Source organism: Zootermopsis nevadensis, unplaced genomic scaffold, assembly GCF_977971745.1.
Source record: "Zootermopsis nevadensis isolate Lab colony 2312 unplaced genomic scaffold, Znev_1.0 Znev_ptg000227l, whole genome shotgun sequence".
NCBI classification, from domain to species: Eukaryota; Metazoa; Arthropoda; class Insecta; order Blattodea; family Termopsidae; genus Zootermopsis; species Zootermopsis nevadensis.
This window is the reverse complement of record NW_028259356.1, coordinates 67,621-82,465: the sequence shown is the minus strand read 5'-3', so window position 1 is coordinate 82,465 and position 14,845 is coordinate 67,621. Positions and strand designations below refer to the sequence as shown.

Below are 14,845 nucleotides of genomic sequence, written 5' to 3'. Positions count from 1 at the left end.
CGTGTCCATCACCGGACACGCAACGTCTCTGCGATTGTCTGCATTTTCTCCTTTTCCAATCTTTCCCATCAACAATTCTCAAATGATCTGTAACTTTTCCTTTCTGTTTCCAACTCATAAAAGAACTCGATTCCTTACCGTACGTAGGGGGTTTCAAACATTCTTTAATTTTTGACGATATCGGTACCTTCGCGAAATCCCATCCACGTAGACCAGGTTTTACTCAGACACTACATTACCGTCGAGACATACTAATTTCTAATTTCCCACAGAACACTATCTACGAAAGTCATTATAATTTTGAATCAACCTCGAAATAATACATCACCGTACTCACCCGAGTCCATCGCTCACAGGTGCCTCATCGTTTCAGACGTCTCGAGCCAGACGACGTCACAGAGCAGCGTCCAGGAGCGAGACGTGGAAAAATCTTCTGGTTCAGAGGTTCACGACGGCGATGAAGAATGATGATATCATAATCACCGTGAATGTGAAGAGGGCTCCGCCAATCACCTCAAAGCAGACATAATGACAAGAATTTATAATTACGTCGCTTCTGTACGTACGCTCTGAAACTCGATCAGTGGGCATTATCTGACAATTTCTCATTGTACTCACGGGAGTCCTTAGTTCGCTGCTGCTGTAATATAATTTTCGGGTTGTCGTGTTAGCGACCTCACGATGTAAACGGCCGTCATCCTCACCGCTCCGTAAACCTCAAGTCTTGAACGAGTGTCACGTGGTTGTTACCACTGACCTAGAAGGAGACGGAATGCGTGGGCAGAATCACAGAACAATCAAAACGTAAAATAAAATAATATCTCAGAATACTTAGTTCAGTATTGCAACGTCATTTCAGCCATCTTGTCTTGTGTGACGTAGGCCAAGTCACGTTGTATCGGTAACAGCACGCAATATAAGTTTTTCTCTCAACGTACTTTCAGAACTCTCTACTTCAGAGGACGGAATATTTCATGCAACTCACCTTGAATGACTTAAGTAGGCTCGCGTTGTACAGGACGTAGCACCCGAGGACCCACAACAGGACACATGTACTCTCGCATGTGCGTTGTCACAGTCCTAGAGAAAAATATATAGACGATCTTATATCACTCCACTTTCTCCATGGAAAAGCGACGTAATTCACCTGTAAAGCCGCCAGACAGAAATGCCGATAAGTCAGGGTCGTTATCTATCCGACCAGGTTAAATCTGTATTCATTATGATAAGGTCAAATCCAGGAGTCAATTATAATCAATATTACAATTTTCATCGATTTGTGCTTACATTACACGTACAGTGAATGGCAAAAGAGGTGGAAATCCACACAATAAGAATTTATTATTATTATTTTCGCTTCAGATTTCAGGATTACATTTTCAATGGTGCAAGGGTTAATAAAATCTAACTCAAAGACGTTTGTAATTTCTAGAGAAAATCGGTTAGTATTTTCAATATCACGAAATCGCCTGCATTCTTTAGAGCCTCGTACTACCACCACGAAACCTTCAACAACTCTTTGGCTGTCGAATAAATCGAGAATTAAACCAAATACAAGCTGAGACGTAATATCAAAATGGCCGACTGAAGCCCCAACTTACGTAAAGACTGCGTACATACGCGCTGTACCGAAGCAGGAGACAGACAACCGGAAAAAACTCAACTTGTCCGTAGGAAACAAGTTTCGCGGAGCATGCTGGGAAAGGCAAAGATGAAAAACTCATCCAACGCGCGTCGGCAGAGATGACTAAGGGGCAGACAAAATTATACGTCCAGTAATAAAACACTAGAAGCGAAAATACTACGAGCAGCGAAAACTCAATGATTTAATCGAATGAAACTAAATCGCGGGACGGAGGGTCAGCCTCAGACTGTAAATGGTCGTAGAGAATAAAACAAAGCTTAAAAACATAAAATAAACGGCAGCGTCCTCTGTGCGGGAACATCGGGACCCACCACAAGCGCCGTCCCGCACAGAGGGCGCAAGTTATTATTTTGCTTTAAGAGGTTTGTTTTAAGTTCCTATGACCACTTAGCGGCTGCGGTTGAGCCCCCCTGTCGGTATTATTCCATATCAATTACTGCGCTTTCGCTGATGGTACAATTTTCGAATTTTGAGTGGTCCTTTCATTATACCTAATCTTACTATGCTCTTGCTATATCCCCTAGACAAGATCTGTTGCCAGGTCGGTTAGTCGAAAGACTTGGACGACTCGCCTCGCCCACAAGGTTCTGTTTTCCGTAGCGTGCGAGCGCAAAGCCAACGAGTTGGACTCGTCCGACTCGGGCGGTTCGTTGGAACCCGCCACCAGGCGCCCGGCGCCCAGGCCATTGTCCGGATCCGGGTCCGCGCCTCTGCTCGCTCAAGAAACAGCCTGGGCCTCCACCTCCCTTCGTGGGTCGCGGGGGTTAGGGCGCGGGGGTTAGGGCGCGGGGGTTATGGCGCGGGGGTTATGGCGCGGGGGTTAGGGCGCGGGGGTTAGGGCGCGGGGGTTAGGGCGCGGGGGTTAGGGCGCGGGGGTTAGGGCGCGGGGGTTAGGGCGCGGGGGTTAGGGCGCGGGGGTTAGGGCGCGGGGGTTAGGGCGCGGGGGTTAGGGCGCGGGGGTTATGGCGCGGGGGTTATGGCGCGGGGGTTAGGGCGCGGGGGTTAGGGCGCGGGGGTTAGGGCGCGGGGGTTAGGGCGCGGGGGTTAGGGCGCGGGGGTTAGGGCGCGGGGGTTAGGGCGCGGGGGTTAGGGCGCGGGGGTTAGGGCGCGGGGGTTAGGGCGCGGGGGTTAGGGCGCGGGGGTTAGGGCGCGGGGGTTAGGGCGCGGGGGTTAGGGCGCGGGGGTTAGGGCGCGGGGGTTAGGGCGCGGGGGTTAGGGCGCGGGGGTTAGGGCGCGGGGGTTAGGGCGCGGGGGTGAAATTTTTTTGGGGTGGCGGCCCCTCGTTTTGAATTCTGGTTGGGGATCCTATGTGGGATAATATGGGAATTTTTGGTGGGGAATCCTGCGGGATCGTGGGTTGCGACCGTGGGAAATTCTGTTGGAAATGTTTGGTGGCAGATTCTGCTAGATCTGGGTAGGGAATCCTTGGTGGGGATCCTAGGAAATCTGTGGGGAATACTAGGATGGTCATGGGGAGTCCTGGTAAATCCGAGGAATCCTGGAGGGGGTTATAGGGGATTCTAGAGGTGATTGTCTTCGGGGATCCTGCCGTGGTCCTAGAGGGCAGTGTCCCTGGGGTTCATCAGGGAATCCTTGGGTCCTAGGGGATGCTGTGGTTCCTGGGATATGGTGATGCTGAAAGGATCCTGAGGGGATGGTCCCGGGGGGGGCGATCTTGGGTAGGGGTGATCATGAGGGTTGGCCCAAAGAAGGGGATAGCCCTGGGAAGGGGTGCGACTGGGGTAGTGGCCCTGGGGTAAAGGGTGTGGCCCTAGGGTGGCTGGCTAGCAGAAATATTGGTGAGAAGATATAACCTTGAGATTTTTTAAGACCAGTATCTACGAAACTATTGGGCCGAATTTGTCGTGGCTTCCTTGACCTATACGTGACCTCATTTTGACATGAGTATGGTCAATCAGGTATTCACCGTTTGGCATAAATACGTATGACCTTGAGAATTTTAAAGACCTCTATCTGGCAAACTATTGGGGCGAACTTGTCTTGACTTTGTCATGACCTTGACCTAACAGTGACATCAATGTTACAAGAGAATAATCACTCTGATATCTGATGAAGATGTGAGGGCGAAATAATGTACAACAGTGGTCCCCAACGCGGTGCCCGCGTTGATACGGAAAGAGGTTATACTGAATAATAAAGGCCGTTCAACCATGAACATTATAAAATCAAAGCACAGTTCTCCACGTACTAATGCCCATCTTGACGATTGCGAGCAGCAACATCATCCTACTCTCCCAAATTTGTAAAACTGGCCGCTGAAATGCAGTGCCAAACATCACACTGACTTCCCACTTGGGTAATAATAATTGTACTTATAAAAGTACGTATTTTTGATTGCGTGGTTTCTTGTATCAATAAACGTCGTGTTCTTTTGTGTATTATTTGGTGTCCGTATCTTATTTGTCCAGAGAAAACAAAATTTGGCTTTGTTAATTGGTTGGTGCCCGCCACAATCTCATAAACTCTCAAATGTGCCCTTGGGCAAAAAAAAGGTTGGGGACCACTGACGTAGGGCAATACATGCCAAACATTATCATCAGTGCGTTTGGTGTAATCACGCACGTCTGCTGATATCGAAGTTTCAACGTTCCTACGTGCGGATATCCGTATATCCCATGTACACATAAGATCGAGATTAGATACATTTCTTTTGTACATTCATATTTATTTATGACGGACTTTGCTCGACTGTCTTAACTACCACGCACCGTGGGACATATCCGCAGAGCTCGACCGTCCATGTACGACGCAGTGCGAAGAATGAAACAATAAGAGAAGGGGGGAACTCCAAATTAAAATATAAATAAACATCACGTACAAGCAGCTTACCGTGTCTCGTTTGTGTGCGGTAGTTGGCTGCCTGAGTCAAAGTCACACGGTGCGTAATATCTGACTGGCTAACTTCTTCGGTGCGTGCTACTTTCCGCGTTGCCTGACAGCACAAGTCCCTCGGCGATACCGACTACATAAGAATAAAATTAAGAATATATATACGCATGTGTATATAAATATGCATATATATTTTTGAGAGAATAAGAAATTTTGGTAGAATCAAAAAAGAGTAAAAACATAATATAATAAGAAATCACATAAAGTACGTTGCCGTGGCTTCTGTGTGCGCGCGCGAGTGCGGTGCATGCTACTTGGTCGGTCGAGTTCCGAGTCAATGTCCGGCGGTGCGTCGTAGTTTTCTGTAATGCTTGGCACCACAAACCCCTCGGCGATACCGACTTGGTAAGAATAAAAAATAATATATATATGCATACATACGTTTTTATGTACGTATTTATATATATTTTTGCAAATAAGTGTTAGTGAGCTGTCAAGGGGAGGCTGCCCGTGCCTCTGGCGGCAGCCGAGGAGCCGACTGCCGGCCTGCGGACCCCGACGACCGGCGATTGCTGATTTACGGGTGGCTCAGAACGCAGTGCCGCGAGCGAGGCAGGCCTCGAAGAGGGGACAGATACAATGGTCGGCCGGTCGCCGGGAACTCTTTCGCGGGAAAGGCCCCATGGCCAGCCGGGCCGAGACCGTGAGAAGCAGAGATTGGGTGCTGCACAGACGGAGTCTCGCATGGACTCGGTGTCATTCAACGTTTCTGGTAGGTATAGAATGGGAAAAATTTCGACATTTTCATAATTTTTTTAATTTTTTTGAAAAAACTAAAATTGCTGGAAATTGTCAAAAAAAACAACACAAAACCCAAAAATTTTGAAATTTTTCAAAATTTTTTGAAGTTTACATTTTTCAAATTCTTTAAGCTTTCTGCGTCCTTTCGAAGTAAAGAACTATATTGAGGAGACTTTATGGCCTTACAATTTAATGACATTGCACATTAAACAACAAAGGTCCTAATACAGATCCTTGAAAGTTACCAGACAATAAATCAAAAGGAAATGACAAAACTTCAGAATAACGTACTTGCGAATGTCTGCTGGTTAGGTAACTAAGAAATCAATCATATATCCAGCAGACAGTTCATAGTCACCAAGTTTGTGCAAACGTAAGACATGCAAAACAACACTGATAAATGTTTTAATATTTGCCGTCAAATCACAATTTTTAATAAGATGATAAAATATAAAATATTTAAAATATCATTTCACGTTCCGCATCGAATGATCGATTTACAAATTGGAACGTCTCTTACGACATGTTTCGGTTATATTTAACCGTCTTCAGGTATAAATTAGATTGGTAAATTTAAAACTCGAATTACAATCCTTTACAATGTTATGCAGTTTATGAAAGATGTTCTTATCAGATTACTCTTATATATTAGAACGAAGGTATTGTTTTTTATATGGCGTGGTTCATCTGATGTTCAATATTAGTCTGTAAAGCAATGATTTAAAGAAAACATTAATAAATATGGAGTAATATAGAAAACAAAATGATAAAATCAACATAAAAGGCATCATGTACACATAAGATCGAGATTAGATACATTTCTTTTGTACATTCATGTATGTCTGAAGGTTGATATGGGTTGCCATTATCCACACATTGAAGGCAGATTCATATTTATTTATGACGGACTTTGCCACAGTACGTACGTGTTTGCCGTGTGGTATTCTACGTCCATACAGCATCCAGTTGATGTGATGTGTCCAGATGGGGGGGGGAGGGAGGAGATCATAAATGCAGAGGGAGTTAAAGAGAGAAAAGTAATGCCGCACCAGCTTGGCCCAAAAGTTATATTCTGAGCAAAAAATTTCGAAAAGGAATTCCCACAGTGGCAAAGCGTGACTTTTTCAAAAGTGTTGGCCAAATCCCACTCCGGGATGGGGGTCAGGGGAGTTAAAACTTTGGTAGTTGAGTTTTTGGATCGTAATTTATCTTCCATGATGAACAATTAAGTGTTAGCAGTCGAGGTTTGGCTAGCATCTTAGCTTCGTAGGTCATGTAATCCTCTACTTACCCCCTCAAACCAGAACTATATTGTAAGATTTGAGGTTTCCACAGCAGATATTGTTTCTGTCATAATTGCGTTTGCGCAAATAGACTGGGAGCTTACGCCTGAATGAGGTACCCATCAACGCTTGTAGGGGAAGGTATTCCCATATGTCATTTCAGATAAATCCATTAAAACAGAACACCCAAGTTACTGCTATTCTTATGGGCACACACTCCAGAAGCATCTATACGTTAATGTGATTAAGTCAAGGTTCTTTACAATGTCTTCCGTGGTTTAATGCGTCACTGGGACATACGATTGTGTGGGTCGTATTAACCCGGCCAGTATCGCACTCCATTGCAGCACGCTGCCACTACAAACAGTCCTACATATCGGGTGGGATATCTAGTTGCTACAGGTTGCAGCGTGAACTTGTAACTTAATCAGTACACGAACTGTAAAGAAGTTCTTGACATAATCTCGCACAGTGCTAGGACAATGGATGTAAAATAAAATGTCGTACCTTTAGTTGTAACGAAGGTAACTGTTGCGAGCAGCGACAACTGGGACAATCATAATTAATAAGGAAGCTGGCCATGTCGTTGACCGATTGACTAACTAACTAGATGGCTTACCGAACCCGAAGGTTCATCACCGAACTAACCAAAGCTCTGTCCTGGGCCAACAAAATCCAGTCTCCTTCAAATCCTATCTCCCATAGATCCCGCCTGACATTATCCTCCCATCTACGTCTAGGTCTCCCCAGCGGTCTCTTCCCTTTAGGCTTCCAAACCAGTACCCGGTGCACACCTCTTGTCCCATCCATGCGCGCTACATGCCCAGCCCATCTCATTCTTCTCGACTTAATCAGCCTGACAATATTGGGGGAGGAGTACAGATTTTTAAGCTCGTCATTGTGCAGTTTTCTCCACGCCCCATCGTCTTCCCTCCTAGGCCCAAATATCCTCCTCAACACCCGATTCTCAAACACCTGCAATCTGTGTTCCTCCCTCTGAGTGAGAGACCATGTTTCGCACCCATACAAAACAACAGGCAGGATTATTGTTTTGTATACTTTAATTTTCAGGTTCTTAGAAATCAGACGGGAAGACAAAATATTTTGGACTGAGAAGTTGCAAGCATTTCCGGAATTTAGTCTCCTCCTAACTTCGTCGTGAGCATCATTTTGAATCGTTTTTGTTGTTCCCAGATATTTGAACTTTGTAACCCTTTCAAAGGATTTATGAGCCACCTTAATGTCTGTCGGGTACATCATCGTGTTCACAAAAGTCCGCCACCGGGGTCTATCCTGAGTCAGTTGCATCCAGTTCACTCCATTGAGACCCCATCTCCGTAAGATTCGTGTTAATGTTATCTTCCCACCTACGCCGAGGTGTTCCCTTCAGGCCTTGTAAACTTTCAACTCGCCCTAAAAACATCGGCTGAGGAGCTCGTCATGCATTTTTCTCTATTATCCGTCCCACCTTCATTTTGGGTCCAGACATCTTCCTCGACACTCTGTTCTCAGAGCTCCTCAGTCTATGTTCCTCCCTCAATGTGAAAGACCACGTTTTGCACCCATAAATACTTTGCACTCAATAATAGCAAGCATTCCCCGGATTTAATCTGCTGATGTAGGAGATAATGAGAGGGAGATTCTTCGATATTTATTCCTCTAAATCCGGAATAAAAATTTCTTTCAGCTCCCTAAAACGCTTTAATAATGTCCATGTATCAAGAGATGTAAAGTGTTAGAATTATTGTTCAGAATATAAACCCCACTTCTTAAGATCCATTAATTTTTATTAAGATTCTGGGATACGAAACACCTTTCATTCCTTTAAAATATTAATTGCCTACTGGAATATTCTTTTATTATCAATGTTGCCGTGAACAAACAGAAGTCAATCTAATGTTACTTGAAATTGTGTTAAAAAAGTTTAATTCTCTTACAAGAGTTCACAAATTCAGACGAAAACATTAAATGTGATGAACATTAATAATAAATAGGAATCCCTTATCTCAAACTTTGTTCAATTGTAAGAGACCATGACGTCCACCGTCAATGATCGATCTAATCAAAACTAAAACGGAGAGAGTGGAGGGCAGGAGCACAGATTTCTTAATAATTCTTTTATTAGATAAGAACTTGTGATATTCTATATTAGTAAGAATTGCCACAAACAACATATTCCCTCCACCTAACATTTACCTGGGCAATACTCGTTACAGCTGAATCTAAACGGTGACAAGCCGCTGCATCCAGTCTGTACAAAAAGTCATTATTTCAAGGTCACCAACTCTGAAATGACAAATGTTCGTGTAAAAGACAGATCAATGAAAATGTCACCTTATATTTTAAACTGCGACAGTAGCTCAGTCTCTTGTGTGGAAGGAAACAATCTTGGATGAAGATAAGTGCAAAATTCCTCTGACAGCATAGCCGAGTTTCCAGGAAATTCCAAAGTGCAATGTCTGTGACATTCCGCATGAAACCAGGTTCATTCAGAATGGAGTTGCCTCTTTCCACATCCTACGTCATTAGGAACCCTGCATATTCCAAACTGCATTACAACACTGATATTTAAACACCGCAACCTATCTGCTGTCACACCACAGCGACCAGAATGGCATATCCAGATCACATCAGGTGTTCCGAGTAAAGGTGACGATTCTGAAGAAAAAGTAACACACACATCGCGAAGACAAGTTTACTGCAATTACTGTCATCATCATTATTGCCATCTTCTTCCAAACATCTAATCTGCCATATGCAACTTCCGTGCTCATTCTTTCCCTTTCTGACTGCCTCACTAGAATCGTAACAAACTGGTAATATTACCAACTACAAAACATCAGTGCCTTCCTGGACAAACACGTAGTAGCTAGTTTTAACACTTTTCTTAGTATTCAAATTGAGCCGAGTTGTTTTGTAACGATTACGAGGACGAACAAGACCTCAAAACAATGTAGAAATACACGAATTCTGTCGGCCAATGTACAAACGTTCTAGGCTACGCTTCAGGAAGTTGTCAAATGTCACTTTCATAAATTACAAAGGGACCCTTCCCCCCCCCCCCCCAGTAACGTATCCAACGCAACGAATTATGGTCGTATTACGTAGGAAAATGGTGGGGACAAACGAAGTCAAATCAGACTACAAAACGATGAAGTAAAGCAAACGCGAAAAGCCGTTCAATATGACCTTCGTGACTGTGTGTTCGTAAATAATTTGTTTCGGCTACGGTAAAAAAAATGATCATTTCCTTGTTAACCAAAGCAACGCGCCATTCATTATGCTAAACTACGTTCAATTTTTCTGCTACCCTTTTTAAAACAATCCGCACACCTACGCCCACATCTTGGGGAAGATTTTTATTCGAAGTCTTGGTTACTCGTATGGTCACATTTCCAGCAATTACAGAACCAGCAGACAACTGCCTGCCTTCTCTCTGTCGCTCCACACCCAATTCACATAACATGATGGAAGGATGACTGTAAGTGCTAAAGAAACTGGCAGGGTGCTGGGGCCACCAACCCGGTCGCAAATACTTAGACACTCTGTACTGTGGACATGGGGATTCCCCACTAAGTAAAGGAGAGCCACCAAAAATTTCTTACTTTGAGGAAACATCTCTCCATGACACCAGCAGCAGCACTCTCAATGTAACAACTTTAACAAGTAGAAACACAACAAAATAAAGAAAGCAATTCTACAAAACAATATTTTGCATCTGACATTACGTCAATAAACAGTTTTACGAGATGAGTTTTAGTGCACGCTGATTACTGAATTGCCAGCATGTCTACATGAGAATTTCTGATTGTGGTCACAATGTTTATTAAGATCCCGGGACCCCTTCAACATCGTCATCGTATGTTGACTGACTACCCAATAACAAGATCAATAAAACGTGCAACAAACAAAGCTACGTTCTGCCTCCAAGAATCATACGCAAAGGAATCTTCACTCACAGACGGCTCGAACATCTAATATTTTAACAAACATCCTGCAAAAGAGCTGTACCACTTAAAGTCCTCTCCCTTCCATTTCAGCACAGATTCTTACAGTAGTAATACGTTTTAGAAATGAAAGGAGGGGAGACACGGGTTTCGTATTGTATGCATTTCCTTCCTGATTTCTGCCCTCTAAAAAAAATAACTGAGGGTTTCGTGGGTGCGATATGGGAGCCCAAGATGAGAGGAAGGAGGGGTTATGTAAAAATATATTTATGAGGGAGCAGCCAAGGTGGTCAACGAACACCAAACAGACATCATATATCATTTCATTTCCAGGTCAACAATCTTTAACCAAACTAAATGGTCAATAACTCTACATTCTTCCTATAAACAATCTGACTGACAAGACTAACAAATTAGTCTTTCCTAAGCCAAGAACTCTTCACACCATTTTACACACATAATATAACAATCCTGACAACACCAGCACTGGTACATTGTGACCCACATAAGTGGCACTGCCTTTCTATACTTGGTTCCAACCAACCACACCACTCCTCGATCCTAATGCAAATCCCATCCCCACCCCCAACCATGAAATATACCAGAAGTAATACTGAGCCTCATCACATGTCCATGAGACTGACACCTGACAACTCTCAACTTATGGTTAAGTCTCAAATAAATGGAACCTCTGACAGTCATCTCCATTTTTGCAAGCAAATCCAAATTCATAACGAATACCACACCACAAACTTACAAGTTTTGTAACCGATCCCCTTGCTCAACACAGCAAACTCTCAAAATTAACCAAAAGCACAGAAAATATCCCGGCAGCTCCGCTCACTGTGCACAAAACTAAATTACTTACACTGGCAAATGCTCACTTATTAATTAGTAAACAGACCACATTAAAGGCTCCTCAGCACTGCACACATCTCACATGTAACAAAACCTTATCACAAATAGTCACCACCCTCGTCTAAAAAGGATAAATAAACCTCACATTCTGATATCCTATGAACAATATCATGAATGCCTCTAGCGTACCACAGATACTGCAATAATGCCAATCCCTCACCACATTTACGTCTTTCAACATATCAACTCTCACACTTACAGTCACAACATCTAAAGTACCTAATAAAATTGGACAGACTCATCTCTCTCACACAACAACCACATCAAATACATTCTAATGCTCATGTACTCACACAACGAATGCCTGGTTCAGACCGATATCAGTCTCTTGCGGATACGAGGTTCCTTCTTTGTCCCAGCAGGTTTAATCTTCTGACATCAAGTCGGTCTGCCAACTGTTGCCGCACGTACTTCAACGCTTCTCTGGCTGGCAGTACGCGGATCACGTGGTGCTCAGTAGAATCTGAAGGATCATTCTGTTTCTCGTAATCTGCTACTCCCAGAAAGAGAAAATACATTCACATTCAAGAAATCAAGACATCACACTCTTCTAAGAACACACAGTTTTACTTCACCAAGCAGTTAACACTCCCACCTTAGCCAATGAACAAGGACCTTCCATTTTCAGAAGACAAATTCTGTCAAGTTCATTACAAACCCATTCACAAGTTAACTTTAAATACGGGTCACAACCAGCGACCTGACAAATTCTTAACTCCCTCGCTCACAGATTCATACTGGAGCCTTTCTTTCCTCCTCCCCAGCAAATTTAAAACATTCGCCAAGTGGGCCATTATTCCACACGTCATAATACTGCAACTACAAACTCTACAACTCACACACGTCACGTCAGTCCCACGCAACTTCCCTTGCCACTGATTCAGTGGATATTTAACGAACAGTTCGCTTGCCGTCTGTCTGGAGCCGAGGATGTTGATCGCTGTCTCCAAGATAGGAACAAGTGCCAGGTGTCCCGGCTTACACGGCTCCCTCTCCTCGTGCCCCATTATGACAGCAAGGGAGTCTATAAACACCAGTCGGTCCATGCCCTTCAGGTTCGCCTGTTTTGATGTCATGGAGAAAGGACGTAAATGAAAGATTAAGAAATGGCAAGCCACTACAACACAGCCAACATCTGTAGCACTTCTACTACTAAGGTGAATTCAACCGACAAGGGGCAAGAGGTAGCCGTATCAATTAGATTTATTTTCCATATCACCATCAGTAATGCCACTTTATAATGCCTTCTGGAAGCAAAGGTGGAAACTTCACCAACAGTAATATAAATTGTTTCAATGTTGAACAATCTAAATTTATAAAACTGAACTCACCAGCTTCCTGTGATATCGCCACCATTGTGCAGTGACACACAAGGAACACCGTCGTAACTCTTTCATGGCTGCAGCAACAAACACACCTACCAACATACACAACAGGCCTTACTGGCTGTTCCAGATATGAAGCAGACGCTTTCAACAAGTTCACGTACTAAATGTGGTTTTAAGAGAGATTTCAGGTTCTCACAGTGGTCTTTGGGTTCTAACACCACTTGGACTTACAGAAAACCAACACCGATTATGGTTTTTAAACATTTAATGGTTCGCTATATCAGCTGAAGTTATCCTTGTGACTAAGCGCAATGCCATGAGGCAGTGGGAGCATGGAGGTAAACTCCATGCATTCTCAATTATAGAACTATGTGGAGGTCAGCCTCAAAATGTGGTTCCTTAAACTGGCAAAGAAAAATCACGTTCTTCATTGTTTCTTTGTAGTCTCAATAGAAGAAATAGACAAGTTCTTTATTTCATTAAAACCATTTACTACTTTTCAGGACAAAAGGTCTTCTTCCTTCAATAATGGCATTGTAATTCAGAAAAGAAGTTTATTAAACAATTTACTCAAATGGATGAACTTACCTGTGACTGCCATCTGGTGAGTGGCTCTGTCTTGCTTGTCCTGCAATCTGAACGGAATCCCATGGACTGCGTAGATCTCCACATGTAGATCATCAAAACTGCAACAGCGAATCACAATGAGTACAGATAATTACACTCACATCCTAATGTTCAATGGTCACAGCAGTGGCCAATGCAGTAGCTGCTTCCTAAATCAGCAACTGATGTAAGAGGCACAGAGCAAATGGGAAAACTGGGTTTATGATATGACAAAGAAATACATTACTTGTAGAAGCCTCCTGGTACTGGCAGGATACTAAACACAAACTAATTGTGATACAGCCTCTAACGGGCTCACTGTACCAGTAAATAATGAGTTCTGGGTGCTCAGAGAAAAGTCTATAACAGTGTCTCATAGACTGCCTTGGGACTCGCTTACAATTCTGCGAAGAAAAGCCAGTGATTAACAATCTGTTATGTCATGTTAGTACCATCAGGCTGGAAAAACATCTTTTATTTTGTACACTATTTTAATATCAAGAATGAGGTTAGTTTGACAATAATCTTCTGCCTCCAACTGCTCTTATATACCTTGGACAGGAGAAAAGCTGCTGCACTCTATTCTCATCATCATTAAAATTCAGGGATGCCACCAAGAAACAGCAAATTATTTCCCAGCACTGACGACGGTAGAACGGATCCGTCGTGCTTGACTTCTGAGCACTAGATGCTGTCTCCACGAACTGGAAAACACAACCGACAGTTTCAAGTTATAACGAGTAAGGAAAGTCAAATGTTTTAGTTACAGTAACTTCCATGCGGCATTGTTATAATACTTTCACGTACTGCACTTACTGTAATACTCTAAACACCTTTTCTCCACATCAGGGCGCATGTCATATTTATTTCCAGAAACTTTGGGTTTCATGGACACCTAGACTTTTATTTTGCAAGTGGAAACAAGTTTGACAAATCTCAACAACACTGAAATAAAAATTAACTACAAGCATATAATTTTTGTATAGTCTATGCTAACCCTAATAAACGTCAAAAAGGAACGTACTATACGCGTACCAAGTTATTTAATAATCTTCCACCAACAATTTAAACTCTAAATGATTTAAAGGTGTTCAAGCGTGCATTGAGAGGTCACCTCATCACTCACACTTTCCATTCTGCAGTTTATTTCACCTCTGCTGAAATTTCTTCAGTTTTATGTATATCTATAATCTATATTTAAAGTGGTTTTGCATTTCTATTTAAAATTCTGAGGTTTATGTATATTAATTTGTAATTTTTTTTAATACCTGTATTGCAGAATCTGAAGGTTATGTACATTCACATATGAAACACGTCCTTGCATTGTGTCAAAAGTACTGAGGTTTACATATATTGAATGAAGTCCTGAAGTTTATGTTTATTGTATGAAATGACTTGTACTGCATCCTTTGGATTACTCCTAAGAAGGATCTATGGAATGCAAAGAAACTCTACTCTCTAACATAC

At 42.9% G+C, this 14,845-nt stretch overlaps 1 protein-coding gene across 2 annotated transcripts in view; it reads right to left on the bottom strand.

Moving 5' to 3' along the window:
* Positions 1-350: 350 nt before the first annotated feature.
* The window catches only part of LOC147870665 (transcription-associated protein 1-like), an 82,108-nt gene continuing 67,613 nt past the window's right edge, over positions 351-14,845 (bottom strand). Inside the window, exons 10-17 of one of the 2 annotated variants that reach the window (XM_087342216.1) lie at positions 13,931-14,082; positions 13,361-13,458; positions 12,356-12,505; positions 11,738-11,937; positions 8,776-8,865; positions 4,496-4,628; positions 619-1,147; positions 351-513 (exon numbers count right to left, since the gene is read on the bottom strand). Coding sequence is in view for 1 of the 2 variants with exons in the window: in XM_087342215.1 (XP_087198341.1) it covers positions 11,887-11,937; positions 12,284-12,505; positions 13,361-13,458; positions 13,931-13,973 (414 nt within the window). In the remaining variant the exon portion in view is untranslated. Of the gene's footprint in view, positions 514-618; positions 1,148-4,495; positions 4,629-8,775; positions 8,866-11,737; positions 11,938-12,283; positions 12,506-13,360; positions 13,459-13,930; positions 14,083-14,845 lie in introns of both variants that reach the window. The other variant, XM_087342215.1, reaches the window with a different exon arrangement.